Raw genomic sequence first — 22,539 nt, forward strand, 5'->3', positions numbered from 1 at the left:
CTGCACAAGTCACTTCCCCCTCCTCACCCCTCCCAATCCTGTCTAAACAGCCATTTCAGATGGATATTGGGGCTCTGATTGTCGATATTACTCAAACGCAAATGGATTTCAATTCAATCCTGCCCTGTACTTTCGAAAAGAAGATAAACTCTAATGGCCCAAAGAGCTTCATTTCATAGCTCGTGGCATCTGAAATAAATCGGATCCCTTCTGTCAGGCTAATTTAATGTTTTTTAAATATTCAATGTAATTTATTTTAAGTCAAATGAAACCTAGTGGATTGGCAGAAAGCTAAAAGGAGGAGGCAGGAGAAGGGCAGCTGGAAGCTCCTCTCCCTCCTCCCCCAAAACAGAGCCAGGAAGGGAGATGAAAGTGTTTTAACTTTCTAGTAAACACTGTTTAGCAAAAGAATAATAGGAAAGTTGCCCCTCTCCCAAAGAGGGATGGAACTATAATTGTTGCCTTCAGCGGAGAGCTCAGATAAACCGCTGGGACTCATTCTAAAGTGACCCATCACTGCATTCATCTCTTCTTGAACTTTCGGTGAACCTGAGATTAAACAGGGGTGAGCAGCTAAGCAGTTTGTTGTTAGCAGCCTTTTCAACAACCCTTTCAGACTGAGTAAATATTGATCGGTTTGAATCTGATTGCCCCAGAGGAAAACACCACGGCATCTGAATAGCCTCCAAAAGTAAACTTTCAAAGGTGAAGCCGAGAACAGATCTTGGAGCCACAGCAAGATCTCCACACAGCCTAGTTTGGGGACTCCCAGAGTTCCGGGAGTACTTTAAATGAATGTGAGCGAAGAAAAAAAGAGAAAAAAAACATTTGAAAACTGGAATTTTATATTGCATGTATCCCAAGTTCCACACTGAGACTCTTGTCCTTTTTAAACCTATCAATAAAATGTTACTTTCTGGTTTTCCTCTTTTGTCATTTAGTTACCACTGCTGTCATTTTTCAAGGCGCTAACCGTGCTCCTCAGAGACCAAAACAGAAAAAGGGAGACCTTGAAATAGGATGTGTTAAGCGCCTTTGATTTAATCGATTGGGACAACTACAAAGATACAAATGTTTTTCTTGTTGAAAGGTATATTAATGTTTCCTAAATGCATTGCTTATTAACTGATTTATTCCACGACCTAGAGAAGGCTTGGGATGTTTAGCCATAATTTATCGTCCACTCTCTCTCTCTCCTTCTGCTACATTAAAACCAGCACCTTGAAGATTGGAATCTCCGGGATTCCAGCGGGTCGGGCCCTGCTTTTAGATATTGAAATCTCGGCAGTGGCATGCAAATGACACTTTAACACATTAAAGTATTTGGAAACCAGCCATCTGTTTTGCTGTGTGGCCTTACACTAATAAACAAAAGATACTGTATAAGGCCAGGCGGGGGGAAATGAAAGAAAAAGTTGGCCCACTTTGAAGTTCTCCCCCATCCACTAGAGTCTTTTAGAAGCAACCCCAGAACCCAGGAGCCGAGGGGAGGGCACCGGGTGCCCTTGATATGGCCGCAGCAACTATGCCTGCGAAGTCCCGGCTTTCCCCTTTGACAGGGAGGTACAGGAAATCTCATAGGTGCTCTAGGAGGCCTGTGAATTTCAAGTTTTTGTAGGATTTCCTCCCCCCAGACCCCAGCCCATCCTTTGTAAAACATCCTTGGGAGAGGAAGGAAGTCATATGTCTATATTTGTTTGTGATGCTGTTAATTTTCTGCTCTATCCTTGGGGCTAAATTAGAGCCTCTAAAAATGTGTGAAAGTAAAGGGAAATTGGTAAGCAACCACTTGGAGCTCTCGGATTCATTGGCTTCCTCTGGTTGGGAGTAACTTGAATAGTGAAAGGCTTCGGGGCAGCTTCCACAAGTTCACCTGGAAGAACCTGTTGAGCCCAGAGAAGAAAATCAAAACTGTTTTCCAGGGTTATGTGACATGGAATTAAGAAGTGAAAATCCATCATAGCCATGCTGGCTATGAAATCAAGCCTGAATCTGATGGAAATGGGACGGGTAACCTAGAGGGGGTGGCAGGGTGTGGAGGGTGGCAGGAAGGGATAGATAGTGACAGGAGGGATGGGAGGAGGGATGCAAGGGTTTACTGAAAACAGACTACGCTCAATTTAAAGGGTAGAATATATAGGAACACTGACAATCCACAAAGAAAGAAGAAGGGTGGGGTGGGGGTCCCCATCCTCGGACAGCTTTATACTGGAGCTAATTAAATGTGAATCTCTTCGCTCTTGGTTCACTGATGTGAGGAAAGACTGACTGAAGAGTTTCGGCTTTTGAAGGGGGTTCTGTTTATATATACGTCAACGTTCAGTTGGAGGTGAAAAGGTTAGCACTTGACCCAGGAAGTACCCATGTTTGTTTCAAAAAAAACACCGGCTTTATAAAATTCTTCACCAATTTTTCCCCATTATGAACTTTGATTATTATGATAAGGGAACTACTGTTATTTTAAAGAAAAGCAGCCTATTATAGACATTGGTTAGGTGCAGTTACATTCAGAGGGGAACCTTCAACTACATAGTGGAAAGCACTTTTTCCCCCCCAAGAAAAGTCCCACCTCTTTGAAAATGCTGCCCCTCCTCACCCTCCCCACACAAAGTGACCCAACTCTGTAGGAACCAAGCCAAATGCACGGATCCTTAAGCATATCTGAAACTTGAATATATTTATTACAGACATCTTAAGACCCGTAAACTCTACTCTGGATCACATTACTCCAGGATCTCAGAGCTGTTCATGATTGTACAGGAAATGGGGAATATCATAGGCTCACAAAGGATAACTGATAGAACTCAGTGTGGTACTTTGGGGACATCAAAACATTGTGCGACATGCAAAAGACTATTCACGAATCACACAAAAATATACATTCATTGTGCCATCCATCACATTAACAACTGAGCTGAAAGTACGCCGTATGCAGCTAAGATAACTGAAGAGGGGAAAAGCACAAAGTTTAAATAGAGTGTGGCCGGAGAATCAAGAAAGGGGCAGGGATGGGGACAGACTTAAGCCCAGGCGGCAAGGTTTCTGAACCTTGTGGTCTGTAGGCCTTCTTAACTCACTGAAAGAACAAATCGAGGCTACCCTCCGAGGCATCCGATTCAGTTTAAATGAGGGCTTTTATTTTTTAACCTATAATCACATATAAAAGTGTACCAGCGTTGAGAGTTTGCCCACCCTGTTTTAGTCGCTTCATCTAAAGATTTCTAGAAAATCTGTATAAAGATAAATCTCTCAGGACAAAGTATTTACAACCAGCAAACTCACACATGAAATTGAATTAAATTAAAAGGTGAATTAATTGTGTAAACACGCTCATAGTGCATCTCTTCTTCATGAGCTCCTGGACTCTCTCCTTTCTACCCCACTTTGAGGGCAAAGTAGGGGAGAACTGTAAATATACAGATAGATTAAAAAAAAATGTGAGGCCTCCCTTTGACATGTTTCTGCCAGCAAAGGAGACTATGTTCCAAGGGGCATCTGAGAGGAACAGCAGGTTCTGTGGAAATCTCCTCAAAGTAGGGGCCATCAGAAAATCGGTGCTGGCCCCCAATCTGCATTAAAGAGTTAACACCCCCCACCCCCAAATCAAGCATCTAGTCCAGAATTCTCAGTAAACAGATTATCCTACCCAAGAGCTTCCCAGATAGCATCAGAAAGAAAGAGACTGCAAATGGAAATGAAGATAAGCTAAGAATGTGCTTTGAGTAAAAAGTCCCAGGCCGAGGAGTAGCCTGGGCGGCGGCGTCTGGGGCTGGGCCGCCTCAGTGGGAGGTAGTCAGAGTGTCCGAGGTCGCAGACCCCGGGGAAGGGACGCAGGGCGACGAGCTGGACTTCTCCGAGGACTCCTCGGCCTTCTCGCTGCCCGGCGGGGTGGCGGGAGAGATGGGCAAGAGGCCCTCCTTCTCTCGTTTCTTCTGCTTCATCCGGCGGTTCTGGAACCAGATCTTCACCTGGGTCTCGTTGAGCTGCAGGGACGCGGCGATCTCCACCCTGCGCGCGCGCGTCAGGTACTTGTTGAAGTGGAACTCCTTCTCCAGCTCCGTGAGCTGCTTGGTGGTGAAGCTGGTGCGCACCGCGTTGGGCTGGCCCACGTAGCCGTACTCTCCAACTTTTCCTGGGGCGGGGTAGGAAGCGACGGGAGAAAGAGGTCAGACTTTAACCACCGCTATGGGGTCCTCTGCAGGCTCAGAGCCAGACTCAAGGGAAAGGGGAGAGCGAGACTCTCTCCCCACGAACCGGGCTGGGGAGGGTGAGTGATGAGGTGTAAAGTGTTAACCTGAAGTCAACCATTAGCGTGGTCAGGCCGGTGATTAATGGAGCCTGGAGATATTACCAGAGCCACCTCAGGCGCGCACACCTACCCACTTCCTACTTCCAGAATCTCTAGATCTCAGCCCCTTTGGAAACACCACAGTCCCACAGACGCTCCTTTGCCCCCCAGCACACACCTGGGCAATCCCCCAGTGCCCTACAACACCGGTGGGAAGCAAGGATTTTTTTTTTTTAATTATTCATTTTCCTTGGAAACTAAGCATACCAACTCCTTCCAGAATCGTCAAGGAACACCCACAGAATGGCAAGACTGACCTGTTTTGGGAGGGTTTCTTTTGACTTTCATCCAGTCAAAGGTCTGCGCTGGAGAAGACGTCTCTGATGGAGGGGAGCGACAGGCCTCTTGGTGGCTGGCGTGGAGAGGGGACAGGGAGTTATTATACGTGGCCAGGGCCAGGCTCTGGTGCTCTTGTCCATATGAGTGGTGAATGTACTGAGGCGATCCCACCGCGCCCCCGGCATAACCCTGGTGGTGGTGGTGATGTTGGACCATGGGAGATGAGAGATTTCCAGAGTAAACAGCGGGAGCGCACGAGGGGTACCCACCACTTACTTCTGCTTCCTGATTTAACGCGTAAGGGCTGTAAGGAGCGCCGAAGTTCTGCGCTCCGTAGCTTGGACCACAACTCGAGTGGGAGTATGACACCCCCAGGTTCCCAGGAGTCTGGTAGGTGGCCGGCTGGGGGTGGTGATGGTGGTGGTGGTGGTGGTGGTGGGGCGAGCTGATCTGCACCCCCCGGCCCACGAGGAAGCGGTCGTCGCCGCCACAGCTGTTGGCACTGACCGCGCACGACTGGAAAGTTGTAATTCCATGATCTGAGGGGTAGGCTCGCGCTGAGCAGGTCGCGGAGTCGCCACCGCCGAGGATGGGGTATTCCAGAAAGGAGCTCATTCTTGCATTGTCCATCTGTCACTGAGTGACCGGGTCCTGCGAAGCCCTGGGTGACCGTGCCAACTTTCTCACTTCCTCCATGGGGCCGGAGAAGAAAAATGATATGAATGTACAGTGCGCAGGAGGGGGGGCGGGAGGGCGGAGGGCGCTGCGGGGGGCACGTGACTACGGCAGCCAATGGCCAAGCCTCCTGCGAAAGTTTGCTGGCTCCCGCGGTGATGGATCACCGTTTCAGTGGCATTTAAATCCCCGGCGCTCCTCAGTCTAGGTGACGCGCAGTCGCCCCCCCAGGCAGCCCAGGCGGCGGCAGCAGCTGCGGCGGCTGCAAGGGCAGACTCGGAGCGCAGGGGCGAAGGGGCGCAGAGGCTGCCTTCTGCGCGCGCCGACTCCGCGCGCCCCCCCTCCGGGAGGTGGGGGCTGGGAAGCATCCCCCCCCCTTCTCCGCCCCCCTCCCCGCAGCGCACAGAAAGATGAACTGACAAGAGGTGAGAAGGGTAGAGGGCCCAGCGCTCTCTTGGGTGGGGAGTCAGCGGGCCGGAGCTCGGATCGCGCCGAGCTGGAAGGGTAGGAGCCCAGCCGGCATCGCAGCCCAAGCTCCCCCCAGGAGCTTTCACAGCACAGCCCCTGCTGTGGTGCCAGCGTGGAGCGCAGAGCGCGGTGGCGTAGGACTGGGCTGGGCCACCCGCTCTCCAGGCTCCGCTGGAGAGGAAAGTGCGCAGAGGGCTGACTGGCAGGAACCGGGTGGGCGTGGAGAAGACGGGGCAAGAAAAGAAACTTCCCTTCTCCGCGGAGGGTCTCGGAAGCCCCCTACCTCCACCCACCTCCCCCACACTGACTCCTAGCTCGGCCCTGAGGAGCTTCTGTAATTCGACGCCCGGTGGCCGGGGGAGCCCTGCGAGCTGAGCCCGCCGGAAAGGGCCGGGGCTGGCCGCGCTCGTCTCCCTCCCTCCCGCCTCGCTCTCCGCCCCTTTCTCCTCCCCACCCGGCTTTGCTCTGGGAGCCCTACGGGATCCCGAGCCGCTCGGCCGCTGGATTTTGAGGGGTAGGAGGCGGGGGAGAGAGATGACGCTGGCGGACGTGGCCAGCGTGGGGGCCGGGCCGTGCGCTGCAGGCCATCTGCCGGCCCCGCAGGACCCGGGAGCCTGCGTGCTCCGGGGGGGGCCTCACGGGGCGAGACCACGGCTCCCGCAAAGTACGCTGACCTCCCCCCTCCCTCAGCGTTTCTCCTTTTCTTGGGGGGGGGGGGGGTGATGTTAGGAGTTTGTAGAGCTTCCTTTATTCACACACCCCCTTCTGCAGCACGTCTGAAGTGGGGGTGTGGGCTGGCAGGTGGGAGGGGCGGCGGACAGATGGCTGATGGTGGAGGGGACATTTTGTTCTTCCCCAGCAACACCCCCTCTTCTTTGTAACTGACTGTGTAGTTCCTTGTGTGAACCTTCAAGTCTTTCCCTAGGGAGACACGTGCAAATCCGAACGTCATCCCAGGCCAGGGGTCCTGTTCTCCATCACTGGCATCCTACCCTGATGCTGACGGGTCGTTAATTGCTGTTTACTATTAGGTTTCGTGTCAACCCTTGGCTCGTAAAGAGAAAAGGCCAAGCAGAGGCCGAGAACTGATGCATTCTTAGGTAAAAGAAATCCAGAGACCATCCAGGAAGCTTTGCAGCCAATGATGTACAGGTTTTTACTCTGACCATGTTTACCACGTGGGAATCCGACAGATGAAGCTTATCTGAGAATTGTATGTGGATTTGGGGATCCCACGCCCCTCTAGCTTTCCCTGCCCAGTTAGAAGAAGGAAGTTTTGCTTAAGGCAGGCACATTTCACAGGTGCTAGTAAACCTTTCAGGTTTCTACGTTCTGTTCCCCCAAAACCTGCCCCCCCCCAGAAGGGAAAACTTGCAGACAGTAGCAAAGAAACATTTCCCCTAAAGATTTCCTTTTGAAAAGGTATTGTTATGTGACCTTTGACCTATCCCCAATCACGGTTAAGAGGGAGCACAGGCCGGCAAAGTCTCTCCCGCCCCAATCTCAGCACCTGGGAACGTCATCCTGCAGAAGGGACTGAGCAAGGCGGCCCTCCTGGAGGCGGCTTCCCTGAGAGCGCCGAGGCCTCCAGCGCTGGGGAGAGAAGGGGCTCCTATGGGGGAGGAGGCGGGAGGAGGGGGTTTGTGCTGGCGTAGCGGGTAATCTGCTCTCCGAGCCAGGCTCCTTGGTACGTTCTCCCCCTTGGCCTCCTTCCTGCCCCTTTGTCGGCCTCCCGGGTTTACGCGACCCCCCTCGGCCGCAGCGCTCGTGCCACAAAGCCATCCCCGGACGCAGGCGGTCTCCCTCTGCTAGCTCTCGGCCTCCGCGCGCCTCTTTGCTCTCCTGCTCCCTGCGCGGCTCTTCTCAGGGCCGGTGGGGGTGGGTGCCTTTCCTGGAATCCCAGGCTTGCCCTGGCACACGCGCATGCACGCGTGGGGCGGCCCACGCGCCTCCGCGCTCGGCTCCACGCAGGCCCGGCTCTCGCAGCCCAGCCGGTCGGCTCCGCCCCGGCTGGTCGCCCCGAGCGCGGGTCTCCCGGAGCCGCTCACAAAGACGGCCTCCCTGGCCCCGAGCCCGCAGGCTTCCGTAGCTCCGGTCCTTCCCCACCCCCACAAAATCCTGGGGCTCATTCTGCACGCTGGGCGACCCCTCAGTCCTCCCGGCACGTAGGCCGGGGCCCCAGGGAGCTGAAGTCCCTGTAAAGCCCAGGGAGACTGGGGGCGAGGCGAGTTTGGGCCACGGTTGAAACGATCGCCTGCAAGCGGCTTGCCCGGCTCCCAGCGCCCCTTTCAGGGCGCTCGGACCGAGAAGGGCAGGAGCGAGCGGCAGACACAACGCCGAGGCCGCGAGCTGTTCGCGGCATCCGCGGCTCAGCCAAGCTGTTGTTTTAAAAGAGCAATAAAAATGAATTATGACTAAACGCCTTCTAACTTAATGCTTTCGGACGGGGATCCCGGCAAATACGTAAGAGGATTTTTATTTGTGCATGTGTTCCTGCAATTGATCTCTTTGATGACACTCTCATTCATAGAAAGCGTTTGATTTATGAGCGTAGGACGGAGCGCAAACGGCAGCGCCGGGGCCCTGGCCGCTCTGGGCAGCCCCGCTCCGCGCGCACCGAGGGCGAGAACCCGCGGGGGCCTCGCGGCGCCGCCACCGCTGCCGGGACTGGGGGGCAAAGGGCTGGGGGGAGGCAGGGAGCAAACCCCTGGAGAAATATCCCGATTTCATCATAACTTACGAGCCTGTGCCATTAAGAGCCGGGCTCTTCCATCCACCCGCCCCCACACATGTTGCTTACGCGCTGCGTTTTCTCACGGTAAGTAGCCACCAGAACAGAGCTCAGCAATAGAAAAATAAACATGGGGAGACACAAGAGGGGGGGAGGCCACAGAACAACCCAGTAACATACCCTAGAATGCATTTTATTGATATTTCATTTAAAGTGCTTTCTCTCCTATTTCTAGACTGGTTAATCTATAACCTAGGGTGCAGAAACACTTCATTTTCAAACCTCAACTTTCTAACCTGACTTCAAAGCTTTAATGCTCCCTTATTTGCCATGTAAACAAATTTAAGAATGAAATATTGATTTTTGTGGCCCTGAAAAAAAAAATACAAAGAGTCCTAGAATGCCTGAACCAGAGGATTGGAAAGAATCCTTTCTGCAGTGTAATTTCCAGCTAGTGACCATTGTTTTGTTTTGTTTTATTTCATTTTTGTTTTTCTCTTGTCTTTTAGGTCGGTTTGCCTGGACCCATCAGCAGCTGGGAAACTAACCGGCCCTGCTTGAAAATGTTCAGGATTTGTGGGGGAGGGGTTGGCATGTAGATGTTTGAAACAAATGTGTACAATAAATGAACTGTTGTTAACTTAGTTATTGACCTGGAGATGGGTAGCTTGTTAAAAGTCCATGTTCCTGGAGTTGGGGGTTTCTGTAAGGCACTTTATTTCTCCACTTTCAAAAGCTGGGGCTTGGCCCAACTCTGAGGCTTCCCAATTCTGTTTCTATTACCAATTTAAATCTATGGCTGGAACCCCTACACTGAAAAGCCAAATCCACGCCCCTAAAAAAAAAAAAAAAAGAAAGAAAGAAAAAAAGAAAAACAAAAAACACTTCTCAGATGCCCTAACCGTTTTTCTGGCTTTCTTGTTTGTTGCTGCCTAGTGAAGATTTTGAACATGCCCCCTTCATAAATATATTAAAATTGAAAAAGAAGATGAATTGTGACCAGAATTTTATTTACCAAGTTAGACTAAAAGAAGAAAAAGAAACCGTTAGGAGCGGTGAGAAAGAAGGGGGAGAGAAAAAAAAAAATAAGAAAGCTACGTATAGCAAAGGAGAATTTATTCTACCAAAAATACGCATGACAATGCATCCTAATGTGATACAAAAATAAAAAGAAAGTGAAGATACAATCATGTGATCACTTTCTTGCAGGCCTCATATATTGCTCTCAGGAAATCACACAGAGGGTTGTTGGATTGGATTTAAAACAACTAAAACTCCAAAATAACCTGTCAAAGGCGCCTCTGAAAGTGGGTCGGGGGCATCACCAAACAGAAAATCTTCAACACCGAGAAGAGAAAGAGGGTCGGTCAAGGAAAAAAAATAATAATAATAAAATAAAATAAAAACCAACTCCCAGAATAAAAGAAGGCCGAACCACCTGGTCAGAGGAGGGGGTGGTGGTGGTGGTGGTTTTGTTTTGTGATGCTTTGTTTTGCTTTAATGTTTTTAGTAATTCAGATGCTGCAAGTCGATTGTGGTGAGTGTGTCTGTAAAAAAGTCAAAGCTGTCAGCTGAGATATCTACGGGGCTGTCGAGGGAACCTGGCAAACTGGGCGAGACTGCGTCTGAAAGCTGCAGGCAGGAATCTGTGGAGAAAACGTTAAAGTCCTGCAAAGAGGGGACCTCGAGGGCCTCGGGACTGTCATTGTTCAGGCCCGAGCCACAGTTCTGGCCCATTGTTGACAAGCAGTTAGGAACAGTGGGTGACTGGTGCTGAAAATGTTTCAGATTTTTCTCACTGCCGGTTAAAGGCGACGCGGGGAAGCTCTGGGAGTCGCCATTGTGCCCGCCGGGCGCCTGCTGCTGGGAGAGCGCGTTCTGCTGGAAGGCGTAGCCCTCGCGCTCCAGCAGCGCCCCCGAGACGCCCAGGGCCTGCTCCAGGAGCGCCTTCTCCGCCTCGTCGCGCCCGCCCTTGCCCGGGTCCGCCAGGCCCTCGGGCCGGCCCTCGCCGCCGTGCTGGTTCTCCTTGCACTGCGTCTGCCGCTTGTGCTTCATCCGGCGGTTCTGGAACCACACCTTGACCTGCCTCTCGGTGAGGTCGAGCAGCGCGGCGATCTCCACGCGGCGCGGCCGGCACAGGTACTTGTTGAAGTGGAACTCCTTCTCCAGCTCCAGCAGCTGCGTGTTGGTGTAGGCGGTCCGCAGGCGCCGCGCGCCGCCCCCGCCGCCCTCCGCCGCCGCCGGCGACTCTGCGGAAAGGGGAGACCAACGAGAGACACACGCGCGCGGTTGGAGGTGGAGGCGTCCGAGCCGGGGGGCGCCACTGGAGGATTAAAGACAGCGGGAAAGATCAGCGGCGACAAAATGGCCGCCCCTGGGCGCAGCGCGGAGCCATTGTGCTGGCTTTTCCTGGGAGCCCGGCCCGGGGACACCCCATCTCCTCCGCCTCCGTCCGGTTCCTGCCTGGAGCATCCCCCCCCTCCCCATCCACACACACACCCCCTAACCTCTCCATCCGGGAGCAAACTTTATATTAGCCACACCACAATTTATAATTAATGCATCAGCTGCTTAGCTGAGCAGGAGCGATCTATCACTCTTCATTACTGTCAAAAAGCCAAACTCTAGGACAACTAGACAAGAGGAGGTCAGTTCCAACTCAAATAAATCATCCCACGTTACACAAGTTAGGGAACGTTCCTCCCGCGCCCCGCGCCCCCCCCCCCCCACACACACACACCACCTTCTTAAAAATATATGTGCGTCTCGCGGTGGAGCGCAGGGCGCCTCTCTCTGCACCAACCCACGCCTGGGCCCGCGGGGGAAGGGAAGGCGGCCAAGCGTCTCTCCCGCTCCGCCGGCGCTCGCGGCCCGCGCTCCCCTCCCCCCGGAGCCGCTCTCGGGGCAGCCCCGGAGGGGCGCGGGGTCCCGGGACCTGGGGCCACGGCTTGGCTTCGGACTGACCTTTGTGGCCGAGGCAGGCAGGGCCGGCGGCGGCGGCCGAGGCGGGCGGCAGCGCGGATTTCTTGGCCGCCTTCTTCTCCTTCATCCAGGGGTACTCGGGCGGCGGCGGGGCGCCCGCGGGCCCCGGGCTGGCGCGGCTGCCCGCGGGGCTCGGCTTGGGGCGGCCGCCAGCGCCGTGCCGAGGGTGACTGCCCGGGTTCAGGCTGGGAATGGTCTGCTCAAAAGGAGGTGGAATCAGTGTCGAGTGTGAAAGCGTCGAGGTCTTGATTGATGAACTTTGAAATGTATCAGCGACAGGGGGAAAAGATGTCAGGCACTCAGCGAGCGACGGCTGGCTATTGATAAAACCAATCTCTCGCTCAAATTCGTAATTCATGGCCTTCTCCTTGGAGCCCCCTCGGAGAAAAAGTTCCCTCTTCTGGAGGGGCTTTGGGGGGGCGAGGCCCAGGAAAAAGGCGAGTGCGGAGAGGGGGGGGGTGTAAAAAAAAATCTATCATAGAAGATCGCTGCTGGGGTGTTTTTTTTCTAATTCACTGATTACAGCCGTATGGGGACCGCGCTACTATTAAACTATTGAATTCATGGAGACAAGGTTGAAATTGGACCGAATTGGCTGTCACATGATTGCTTCTGCCCAATGACAATTTGGGCTTTAATCAAAAGAAGCCACTGTCTGTTTGATTGATCCAAAAAAGTCGGGAAGGAACGCCTCATTGGGGGCCAGCGAGGCTTTATTTACACTTTTTTTTTTCCTGGGCAAAAATACATATATGCGGGTGTGGGTGGGGATGCCCGGGAGTGCGCGGGGGCCGGGGCGCCTGCCCGCCTTCCGATCCGCGGCGACCCGGTGTGTGCGCCCGGCGGTGCGCGTGAGCGAGCGAGCGCGAGCGAGTGGGAGCCGCGCTGCCGGTCCCGCCGGCGGCCTCCGCCTCCCCCGCACACTCCGCGCATTGTTTGGGACTGTCGGGAAGACGCCTCGCACCTCACAAATCATTTAAGCACCTCACTCTGACGCCTGCAGTCATTAACAAAGTAATCCATTAATCTTCAAAGTTTTGACACCCGAGGGCCCCCCATCCCAGCCACATAAGTTCTGCTAAGGCAGGAGGAAGGAGCAGAGGGAGCGGAGAGATGAGAGAGGGAGGGAGGGAGAGAGGGAGGGAAGGAGGGAGGGAGGGGGGAGACAAGGGTTCATTCTTGGGTTCCCCCCTCTTTTATTTCCCTTTTTCTCCGCCTTTTCCAAAACCATTTCCTGGATCTCAGAGCCGCTCTCCTCTCCGTCCCAGCCTTCCCCTCCTCTCTGACTTTCCGCCTTTTCCTCTCGTCTCCCCTCTTCTCCCCTCTCCCCCTCCCTCTCTCCTCGCAGTCCACTTCTCCTCTCCTCCCCACCCCCGCAGGCCCTCAACCCTCCCACGGCCCCGCTCGCAGTCCTGCGCCCCCCTGGCCCCGGACCCCGGCCCATTGTTGGCCGGCTTTTCCACCGCAGCTTCGCGTCTGGCTCCAGAGGGAAGCGGAAACCGGGAGACCGCTCTCGAAGCTTCCTGCGCCGTCAACTTTTCAGGAGCGGCTGGAGAGAGAGAGATGCATGTGCCAAGCGAGACAACAACCCCAGGTCCATGTGTTCAAATCCCTGTAGCCAGGGGCGGCGGCCAGCCAAAGAAAGGCCGCCCGGTGCAGGCGTGCGCGGCTCCTGGCTTCCTGGGTTTCATACCCGCGGAGCTCGGGCGCGGTGAGTATTTCCGATTTCCAGGAAGTCTGTTGGAAGTCAGCAGCAGGGAGCGAGAAGGCACTTGTTTCCCTCCCTCTTTTTGCCTTGCCTTTTTCTGTTCCTCCCCTTCTCCTGGTCGCTCTGATTGGGGGGCTTGTTGGTTCAGAGGTAGCGAGCGAGGGGGCTCCCTGGCAGCCCGATGTGTCTCCTGAACCTTCGGGCTCCTTGGCCACCTGGGATGTTTGCACTCGGGTCCTGTTGTGGGAAACGGCGCTGCAGGTGAGACAGAGCGGCCGGAGGAGGAATTATAAAGCTTCTCTTTCTCTGTTCACTCTCTCTCTCTCTCTCTCTTTTTTTTTTTTCCCAATTCGGAGACTTGAGACTGAGAGCATCTTGGCCTGTGCTCACTCCAGGGTTCAAAAGACAGCAGCTTTAGGTACCAAACAATAACTTTTTAAAAATCCACCAAACCAGAAAGAAGGGAGGAAGCTGAGAGAGGAATCTGAAGGCATCCCCAAACCCTGAGGAGGATGGTTCGAGTTTTCTTCCTTTGAAATGGACCAAGTGATCTGACTCCCCCAGGCCAGCAGGCATCGGTGGCAGGAAAATAAATCATCCTGATGGCTAGAGAGAGAGAGGTTGGCGGGAGAGAGAACCCTATGTAGAAACAAGCAAGGAAGGCCGAGCGAGGCGCAAGGATAGGACTCCATCTCTGAGGCCGGCATCAAAGGGGGTTTGGGTTGGAAATTGATATAAAGTGCCCTCCATCCTTGACTAGCCCAGAGCACTGCCTTACAGATAGAGATGCTATTTTGGAAAATGTGAGGTTTTTCAGTTTTCTTGCTTTTATTCCAAACAAAGCTCTGAAGGAAGTCTGGGCGCGATCAATCTTGCTCACCAAAAGCCTTGACAGCTTCTGGCCCTTAAGAACACATTTCAGCTTCGAGCTCTTTCCAAGATCAAATGTGGCCCAGCAAAAGAGGAGAGCAGGAAACGCAAGTAAACAAGGAAAACTGGACTTTTAAAAAAAGATATTTTTTTGGCAGTGGACAGAGTTATAAGGCTGCTTTTAGGAAAGGTGCTTTGCGGACTCTGGGATGGCAGCTTTTGGCGTTTGCTTTTACCAGAAAATATTGAGGGGTTAAGGGGAGGGGGAGCTACAGAGAGGGAGCAGGGCTGCCCCCATATCACCGAGGCTTTGTCAGGGGCTGCGTGGGTGAGAGCTTTCTGCTGCCTCAGCGGCCTTAATTCAAATACCATCTGGAAGAAAACCCTTTCCTTTGACCATTCAACACTGGAATCTCCAAATCTATTACTTTAACTCAGGAGATATTTTAATAAGGATTTCTTTTTAATATCTAGGAAGCTGGGGGTGAGATCGATATTTTTTCTTTGGAAGCCAAAATGAATGTCTTGACTGGCAAGATGTGGAAAATCATATTGGAATCTCATTTTAAAAAAATCTCTGCCCTGGGGGAAGGAGAAAGCCTCCAAACCAGTCTTCCCTCAGCTGAAGAGTGGATTTTAGAAACGGGTTCCAATGGTGGTCTCTGCAAGATATCCCTCCTCTCCCTCTCCCTCTCTCTCTCTCCCTCCCCACACTGTTCCTTATTTTCCCAGGTAATTTTAATTTTCATGCACTTCTCTAAAATTATCCCTCAAAAGGGGACACTGGCATCCGCTCACCCTGCCTAGTCTGGATGTGCACCACCCGAAGGGCGGAAGCTCCAGTCCTCACAAAGGCTGCGCTTCCAGCCTGTTTCTGAGACGCGCCATGTTCCAGCAGGGAGGTTGCCCGTGGGCTGGGGAGCGAGTCCACTTCCTCCACAGCCCAAACCCTCTAGAAAGAGAAAATACACGAGGAGCCCCGGGACAGAGGGGGGCAAAGCACCTCTGGCTGTGAAACGGCCAGGTCCTTCCAGCTGCCTAGGTTTGCGCCCTCGGAGCCCTTTCTCTTTCTCTCCAAAAACGCGAGGAGGTTTCCTAAGAGCAGCTCCTGCGGACGCCGCAGGCACCCAGAAGTGGCTCCGGTGCCCGTGTCTACAGATCACCTGAGGGAGCTCCTGGGGGGGGGAAAGACAGAGGCCAAGAGGATGGACATTTGGACTGCGGACAAAATGGCGACATCTCCACCTCTGCTCAGCAGCAGAGGCTCCAAGGAGGGGCTTTTCTCTCCACGGCAGATGCTCCGGGTCCCCAGACGCAGGTGGTGCCTCGCTTCCAGCTTCCAGGTGGGCTGCTGATGGGACGCGGCTCTGAGGTTTGCTCTCTGACTCGCGGCCCTGCGTTAACCTGAGGGCGGAAACCTGTCCCTTTCCGCCGCCTCTGTGCTTCGCCGGCCCGGCCAGCAGGCAGCCCAGGAATAGAAAGGTCCCGTTTAGCTCCTGTAGCATCGGATGGAAGAAGCACTTATAAAATTGCATTTTTATTACAAAGATGTTAATCTCCTTTCTCTCTCCCCCTCCCCCTGGGGCCATAAAAAAAAAAAAAAAAAAAAGCGGGGAGGGAAGGAGAGGAAATCCATCCAGAGAACTCCAAATCCAAGGTTCCGAGAGGGCGCCGGTGCGGGGGTCCCCGAGGTCCAGGGAGGGGCCGGCGGAGACTCGGGCGAGCCTGTGCGTCTGTCCAGCCGCCTCGCTCCCCACGGCGATTTCAGAACCGGTCCTTTCCTCGAGGCTGCGTAAAGCACCGCGAAGTCTCCGCGGGTGTCCGGTGGCTCCTTGAAAGTGCTGGGCATCTTCCGCGCGGCCGCCGGGGTCCCAGGTTAAGGCGCTGGCTGGTCGGCTTTGACCGGAGGAAGGTCGCGGACGCGAAGAAAGGCCGCCTGGTCCCCGGCGGGGTCGCCCGGCACCTGTGCGCCCCCCGCCGCGCCTGGGCCCGCCGCCTTTGTCTCTCCCGCACTCCGCTCTCCGCAGCCCCCGCGCCCGCCGCGGGTCTCGGTGGCAGCTGCGAACCAGGCAGCGCAGCGGGCCGGCCGCCCCGGCGACTCCACAGCTGCAGCCGCCCGGAGCCCCGGCGGCCGCCCCGCGCTGAGGACGCGCCCTGCTCCCGGGCGCCGCGCGCCAGGCCCCAGCCGGAGCTGCGGGGCGGCCTGGGCCCGGGAGGCCGCTCCGCCTCCGCCTCCATTCCGCGCGGAACCCCATCTTCGGCCAAAGAACCCCTTCCGAACGCGGATCTTACTCAGAATAAAAACTTTATTATTTTTTTTTGTTTTGTTTCTCAGAGTGTGAGCAGCAAGGAATGTAGAACTCTCAAAACAAATCTAGCATTTTTCGTGTTTACAGATTGTTTTCTTCAGTTTCGCCGGATGTTACAAACTTAAATCGCTGTGTTCGAAAGCTGGGTCCTCTCCGGTATCATTGCATCGTGACCGTTTTCTATAAAGGAATTGCATTTCCCTTTCAAATAAAAGAATTTCCTATGTACGCCAATACACTATTGAACAAAAGGCCCAAGAAACCTTCTGAACAATCAGGGTACAGAATTTCTTTAATATAAATACGAACGGATGGGGGATAAATAATATTTAAAACTTAGATTATTCAATGCTTGCAAAAAAAATATAAATAAATCTGACTGTTCACCAGCACACACACGGAAAGACGTACACTTAGTCACCCTTGCACAGGGAGCCCTGTTTCAAAGCGCCTTTGATTTTTTTTCTCGCTCTTTACAAGTGCAATAAAAAAACTAAAATTAAAAAAAAAAGTAATCGCTTCCCCTCGGGAGCCATAATGTACGAACAAATTCACATTGAAGAACTCGGCTAGGAAATTTGTTCATATACCCTGTTTCTGATCAACGAGAAGAGAAGGGAAAGGGTGCAGGGCCAGCGGCCGAGCGGGGCGGAGATAAATATCGCTACTGATACTGACAGCCATTCCAGCAACCAAGATTGCTACGTCACATAAACTATAAAAACGCGTTACCAAAGAAAACAAAACGAGGGGTGGGGTGGGGGGTGGAAGGGGGCGGAGGAGAGAGAAAAGGGAGGTGCAGGGAGAACCTTAAAACAAAAAAAGCAAACGAAGAAAGGTTGGGGGGGGCTCTCCTGGCGCGCAGCCCCGAGCCCACCATCACAGGTGGGTGAGCTTGGGGGCTTCCTGAATTCTTCCCTGAGAAGGATGGTGGGCAGTAAGGTCCGTGTAGGTGGGGTGCGGCTCCCCTGGCCCAGGCCCGTGATGGTGGCTGCTGCCCAGCGGCCCAGCACCCCCGTAGTCCATGGCAGCTGAGGCGGCGTGGGGGAGGTGAGTTAGGCCAAAGAGGGCCGGCCCAGAGTTGCTCATGGGCTCCACATAGCTGCCCCCCACGAAGACGGGGCTTCCCTGTAAGTGTGGGGTCCCATAGCTGCCGTTGCCCTGCAGGCCATGAGCGTGCGGGTCATAGTCGGGTGTGCCCCCTGCGCCTGCCCCCGCAGCTGGGTAGCGCTTCTGTGGGGGCGGCGGGGGCGCGCAGCTGGGCAGGGGTGCGGGGTAGGAGGCAGGGGGCAGCCCGTAGGCGCCCTGGGGGGGCTTGGAGAAAGGCGGGGGCGACTGGGGCTCGTAGGGGACACTGTTGACCAGCGAATGCATAGAGTTCAGATAGCCGCCAGCGCCCGGGGGCACGGGGCTGCGACTTGGGGACTGGCCCCCTGATGACGTCAGCATGCCCTTGCCCTTCTGATCCTTCTTGTATTTCATGCGGCGATTCTGGAACCAGATCTTGATCTGGCGCTCGGTGAGATTCAGCAGGTTGGCCATCTCCACGCGCCGCGGCCGGCACAGGTAGCGATTGAAGTGGAACTCCTTCTCCAGCTCCACCAGCTGCGCGCTCGTGTAGGCCGTGCGCGCCCGCTTGGAGGACGCCTGCCCAGGCGGACTCTTGTCGCCTGCGCAGCTCTCCCCTGCCACGACAGACGAGAGAGGAAGAGCGGTGTCAGGGGCTGCTCGGCAACCCCGCCCAGTCCCTGACCCAACCAGGCCCCTCCTCGCTGCAAACCCCAAAGTGCCCTCTATTTGTCAGGGCCCAGAACGGGGAGGAGGAACGGAGTGCTGTCCTCTGTCCTGGTGGGGAAACAGTGCTGGTCCCTGGCCAGCTAGCCCCTCATTCGGTCAAATTGCAAATCATAGGCTTCTCCAAGGGGCTAAGGACAGAAAAGCAGAACCCCCAGTTTGCTTCCTAGTCTGCATTTCCTTCCTGGAGCTGTTCACTTTTTGACCCCTTTAATGATCCTGCAGGCCTATCAGACTACAAGCTCCCTGTGGGCAGGGCCTCACCATCTTCTTTCCCTTCACACTAACTGGAATGTGGGCCACATAATATATACTCAATAAACCTTTCCTTCATTCAGTCTAAGAGATTGGATAGTTGCCTCAACTGGCCACTTATTTAATTTCCCCGGTGGAGATGGGTAGCACAGAAGCCCCAATCTGGAAGCCTTCTCATCGCAAAGGAAGAGATCCCATCACAGTACCCATTTCTGGTGGAGAGGCCCAGGCTCCTGATGCTGGGTCCTATTAATTAGGGTTTCTCCATGTCACCAAACAGCCTGCCCAGCTTTGCCCACTAATCTTATGGCTTCCTATCCTCCCTGGCCCTCCCAAGTCCTGGTTTGGGAATGCCCCAGACTCTTAGCACAGAGCACTGGCAACTGGAGAAGGCAGGGGCAAAGGTAACCAAGATACTGGGAAGCCCCAAGACCCAGGACCTATCATCCCCTGGAGTCAGGTTCCAGGAAGCCCATGTGGTTCCTATTAGGATGACAAGTCTGAATCCCCTCCCCCAGGAAATCTCTGCTGCCTTCATTTTGCTAAGTCTGAGTTGGGCCTTCCCAGAGGTAAGGCAGCCACTCCATCTGCTGGAGCAAAAATTAAAAATAGGCTCTGATTATAAGCAAAGCATCGATTCTGAATTGGAGGGTGATTAGGCCTGCTTTTATTCTGCCACATTCCAGTGTGGGGGTGGGTGTCACTACTTCATTAAAAATGAAGAGTTGTGCTAAAAACAGAGTGGAGCTCAGGTTTGTTCTGCACAAAAGCCCTAACTCCAAGAATGGGACAAGTGACTCCAAACACACTAGGCCCCACTTGCTCTTGGTGAAGTCCAGAGAGACTTCCATTAGGTCTCTCTGGGGTTTCCTGTGTGCATAGTCCTGTCACCTCCCTAGTTGCAGACTCTGGGAACCTGTGAAGGGTGGAACCAGGAGGAGCAGTGGATCCTTGGAAATGTTCCAGTGCTCCAGGCCGTGCTAGCTATGCATGGAGCTGGCTTAGGAAATGGGGAGCCAGGCCAGAGGACCCTCCTCCAGAAGGTGCCCCTTTACCTGAGCTGGAGCCACTGGTTTTCTGCTTTGTGTTCTGTCGAGACTCCTTCATCCAGGGGAAGATCTGTTTGGCCACGGTGGGCGAGTTGAGTAGGGGGCTCTTGGCCGCACTGGCTGGGGTGGGGTTGCTGCTGGCATTCTGAGGTGGGGAGACTGAAGAAGGGGGTGGGGGTGGAGCAGGAGCCGGCGCTGGGGGTTGCGGAGGGGGTTGAGGCTGCTGAGGGGCAGGGGGCGCAGCCTGGGGCGGTGGCGGGGCCAGGGGCGGCTCGCCTAGGCCTGGGGGCTGGCTGGGTGGGCCACTCAGGGTGTGCAGACATGCCTCACTCAGCTCGTGCGCCTTGGGGTGGCCCCCGGCGCTGGAGGGTGACTGGAGTGAACAGGCGGGTCGGTGGTACTCGCCCTCCGTGCCCAGTGCTGCGGACGCCGGGTACGACGGCTGCTGGCTGGCATTATAAGCGAACCCGTTGGCAGCCTGGTAGGGGTAGCCACCGTAGATCGCGGAGCTGTCGTAGTAGGTCGCTTTTTGCATCGCGTTGTTTCACGATCTTGATCACACACTCTGACAGGGGCTTGACACCCGTGAGGGCGCACATTGGCACGCCCCCGCGGTCACGTGACGCTCCGCCGCCAATGGCCGCCCCGCGCAGACCTGGGGGGGGGTGAAAATCGCCGCGCGGTGAGGGCTCCGCACAAATCCATCTTACTCTCAATAGCTAAGTGACATGAAAGCCATAAAAGAAAAAGTGGTCAGCAATATTTAGCAGCACGACTTGGCCCCGGGCGCAGAGAGCCGCGCTATAAAAAGCCGCTGGAATTTACTGGCGGCTACAAATATTTGCTTAACTTGCGTCTGGAGTTGGGGGGTTTTCCGGGGAGAGAGGAGGCGAGGGAGTGAGGGCTGGAAGTCGGGTCTCGGGAGCTGGAGTCCAAAAGAAGAAAGGTCTGATGGGCTAGAAAGGAACAGGGCTGGCATCCTTCTTTTCCAGGGAAGAAGAAACTCGGGGTGCCCCTTCCTCTCTGCTCCTTGGCCTTGTCTGGCAGGTCCCGGGGCTCCTTCCCTCTGGGAATTTTGGAGAGGGGTCCAGGAGGCAAAGAGGGGCTTGAGACGCCACTTTTTCCTCTCCAATCCTCGCTCTAGGGCTTTTATTTGCCAAAAGAGCACTGGCAGGGGGCGATGTCTCATCCGGCCCCTTCTTGGACATTCCGGAACCAAAGAGAGGTATGCGCAAAAAATGTCAGGTAATTGCCCTACTGGACCCTACTGGATTTCGAGATTATTAGGCAGTTAGTCTACCCCTGTGCAGGGATATGACCCGCCTCCAAATGAGCCCCATGTGGCTAAGAAGGGGAGAGAGAAACTTTAGATGGACCATCCTGAGTGAGGAGGGACCACCACCAACACCCACTCCAGCAAGTCACATTCAAATCCTGGACAGCTTTTCACTCCTCTCCTTCTGCCATTCCTCAGGCATGTCCCAGCAAGCCACTCCCACCTCTTCTCCAGGGCTACAAAAGGTCCCCAGACCCTCCTGTCTTGGACTTTCTGAGGTGCTGTTATTCAGGGCAACTATCAAATTCTACCTGTTAAAACATGATGGATTAGAGAAAAAAAAACCCCACCAGGAACCTGAAAAACCAGCGTTCATCTCCATGACCACGGCTTGAACTCTCCTTCCAACTTAACGATAATAGGTTCTGTCTTAGAAACTGCTATGTAATTTGATGTATGGGGGTCATTTGGCTCCGGACGAGGGATGGAGGCACAAACCATAAAATCCTGCCAGAGTTCCCTGATCTTTGTGTGCTGTTGTTGTTGATATTTGTTACTGGGCCTATTTACCTGCTTCAGAAACACCAAACACCAAGTAAAGGGCAACCCTGGAAATCTAAAATAAGCAATGGAAAGCCTTCTCAACTCAACTTATTATTATTTTTTTTTTTTTAAAGAAAGCAGTTTGCAGAAGTGAAATCTGTTTCCCTTTTTTTCAGCCTTTGCATGGTCAACCTCTGGTTCTGCTCAGAAAAGTTCCATGTGAGTTCATATATTCATACTCAGACTCTGACCATTTGAGAAAATTACAAGGACAAATTCACGAAAATGGTTTACACTTCATACCGCAACTCTGTGTATTTCAGTCCTGGAGTTATTCAAGTTTTCCAGGAATAGCGGACACTTTGTTAACTAGAAAAAAAAAATAATGTAATAAGCGTCTACCAGTGGATGATTACACTGTAATTTTGTCTTTAATAATGGACTCCTTTGGATTTCATTATTAAACCAACAATCTGACCAACATCTGGAAAACAGGCACAATTAATTTTCCAGAACCTCAATTAAAAATTACAGCATCCCTTATCCATCCAGAGTTATTGTGTGTGATCTTGAGCCCTGGAGTACTATTTCTCTTTGGAAATAGATAGAAAGCTACAGATACCATAATCAAAAGTAAATAAATGATAAAATAAAATTTAAAATGGAATAGTACTTTAATGTCTGTTTCCTGTCCTTTCACTGAAAACAGGTCCTATTACATTTGGCAGTGTTAATGTCTGCCACTATACATTTTTAAGATACTAGGCTTGTGTAAAATGAAACATCGGGTTAAGAAAATTACTCCAGACACTTGAACAGCAAGATATTAGATAATACAAAATTAAGTTGATTTTGAACATGCACTATTTCAAGTGAATTGCTAATCCATTGTCATAAGCTACACCGGCCTGCTGTTTACCTAATTCTTTTTATCAAGTTGTGCATTGTCTTGTAAAATATCAAAAAAATACCTTTAAAAATCAAAGAGCAAACAACAACCCCCTTAAACTTAAAATATGAATTCACCTCGAGGTCCCCCTAAAGTGCTTCCTATTGTTTGAGGTCAGCAGATAACCAGCTTGGGGCCCACACAGTCCACCCCACCCCCCCAACCCAGCCCCCAAAGTTTGCAACCTAGTAAAGAAGTTGGAGATTTGCCAGCCAGGAAACTTTGCTTTGCACCCCCTAAACAAGGGCTGGGGATGGGAGGAGATTGCTCGGAAAAGATCCTTTTCTGGACGGTAACCCCCAG

The 22,539-nt window shown here is 53.4% G+C and overlaps 3 protein-coding genes and 1 long non-coding RNA gene across 8 annotated transcripts in view; 1 reads left to right on the forward strand and 3 right to left on the reverse strand.

Moving 5' to 3' along the window:
• Positions 1-2,769: 2,769 nt before the first annotated feature.
• HOXA1 (homeobox A1) lies at positions 2,770-5,308 on the reverse strand. Of its 2 annotated transcripts, XM_081147003.1 has the most exons (3): positions 4,904-5,308; positions 4,606-4,700; positions 4,052-4,132 (listed from the first exon to the last, which is right to left on the reverse strand). In XM_081147003.1, exons 1-2 carry the CDS (start codon positions 5,255-5,257, stop codon positions 4,641-4,643), a joined length of 414 nt encoding a protein of 137 aa, XP_081003129.1. In that variant the 5' UTR covers positions 5,258-5,308; the 3' UTR covers positions 4,052-4,132; positions 4,606-4,640. The 2 variants fall into 2 exon arrangements, with proteins under 2 accessions (XP_081003128.1, XP_081003129.1); XM_081147002.1 differs by having other exon boundaries at positions 2,770-4,132; positions 4,606-5,308.
• Positions 5,309-5,444: 136 nt separating this feature from the next.
• Positions 5,445-9,145, forward strand: LOC308561562. The gene is made up of 2 exons (XR_013999528.1): positions 5,445-5,727; positions 9,011-9,145. It is a non-coding gene; the product is annotated as an uncharacterized lncRNA (long non-coding RNA).
• Positions 9,146-9,490: 345 nt separating this feature from the next.
• HOXA2 (homeobox A2) lies at positions 9,491-11,929 on the reverse strand. The gene is made up of 2 exons (XM_081146884.1): positions 11,466-11,929; positions 9,491-10,750 (listed from the first exon to the last, which is right to left on the reverse strand). The coding sequence occupies exons 1-2, from the start codon at positions 11,839-11,841 to the stop codon at positions 10,008-10,010; spliced, it is 1,119 nt and encodes a 372-aa protein (XP_081003010.1). The 5' UTR covers positions 11,842-11,929; the 3' UTR covers positions 9,491-10,007.
• Positions 11,930-16,357: 4,428 nt separating this feature from the next.
• The window catches only part of HOXA3 (homeobox A3), a 44,878-nt gene continuing 38,696 nt past the window's right edge, over positions 16,358-22,539 (reverse strand). For 3 of the 4 annotated variants that reach the window (XM_081146879.1, XM_081146881.1, XM_081146882.1), the window contains 3 exons: positions 21,591-21,656; positions 19,475-20,123; positions 16,358-18,055 (listed from right to left, as the gene is read on the reverse strand). In XM_081146879.1, coding sequence (XP_081003005.1) covers positions 17,250-18,055; positions 19,475-20,003 — 1,335 coding nt within the window. In that variant the 5' untranslated portion in view covers positions 20,004-20,123; positions 21,591-21,656 and the 3' untranslated portion in view covers positions 16,358-17,249. The remainder of the gene's footprint in view (positions 18,056-19,474; positions 20,124-21,590; positions 21,657-22,539) is intronic. The other variant, XM_081146880.1, reaches the window with a different exon arrangement.

This window comes from Miniopterus schreibersii (genome assembly GCF_964146895.1).
Source record: "Miniopterus schreibersii genome assembly, chromosome: 9".
Classification (NCBI taxonomy): Eukaryota; Metazoa; Chordata; class Mammalia; order Chiroptera; family Miniopteridae; genus Miniopterus; species Miniopterus schreibersii.

Excerpts from the sequence above, each read along its gene's own strand:
- HOXA1 (XM_081147002.1), bottom strand. The coding sequence starts at position 5,257 with ATGGACAATGCAAGAATGAGCTCCTTTCTGGAATACCCCATCCTCGGC. Across the intron at positions 4,133-4,605 it reads AAGAAACCCTCCCAAAACAG|GAAAAGTTGGAGAGTACGGC; the intron begins GTCAGTCTTGCC and ends ACCCCGCCCCAG.
- HOXA2 (XM_081146884.1), bottom strand. The coding sequence starts at position 11,841 with ATGAATTACGAATTTGAGCGAGAGATTGGTTTTATCAATAGCCAGCCG. Across the intron at positions 10,751-11,465 it reads TGCCTGCCTCGGCCACAAAG|AGTCGCCGGCGGCGGCGGAG; the intron begins GTCAGTCCGAAG and ends CCCTTTCCGCAG.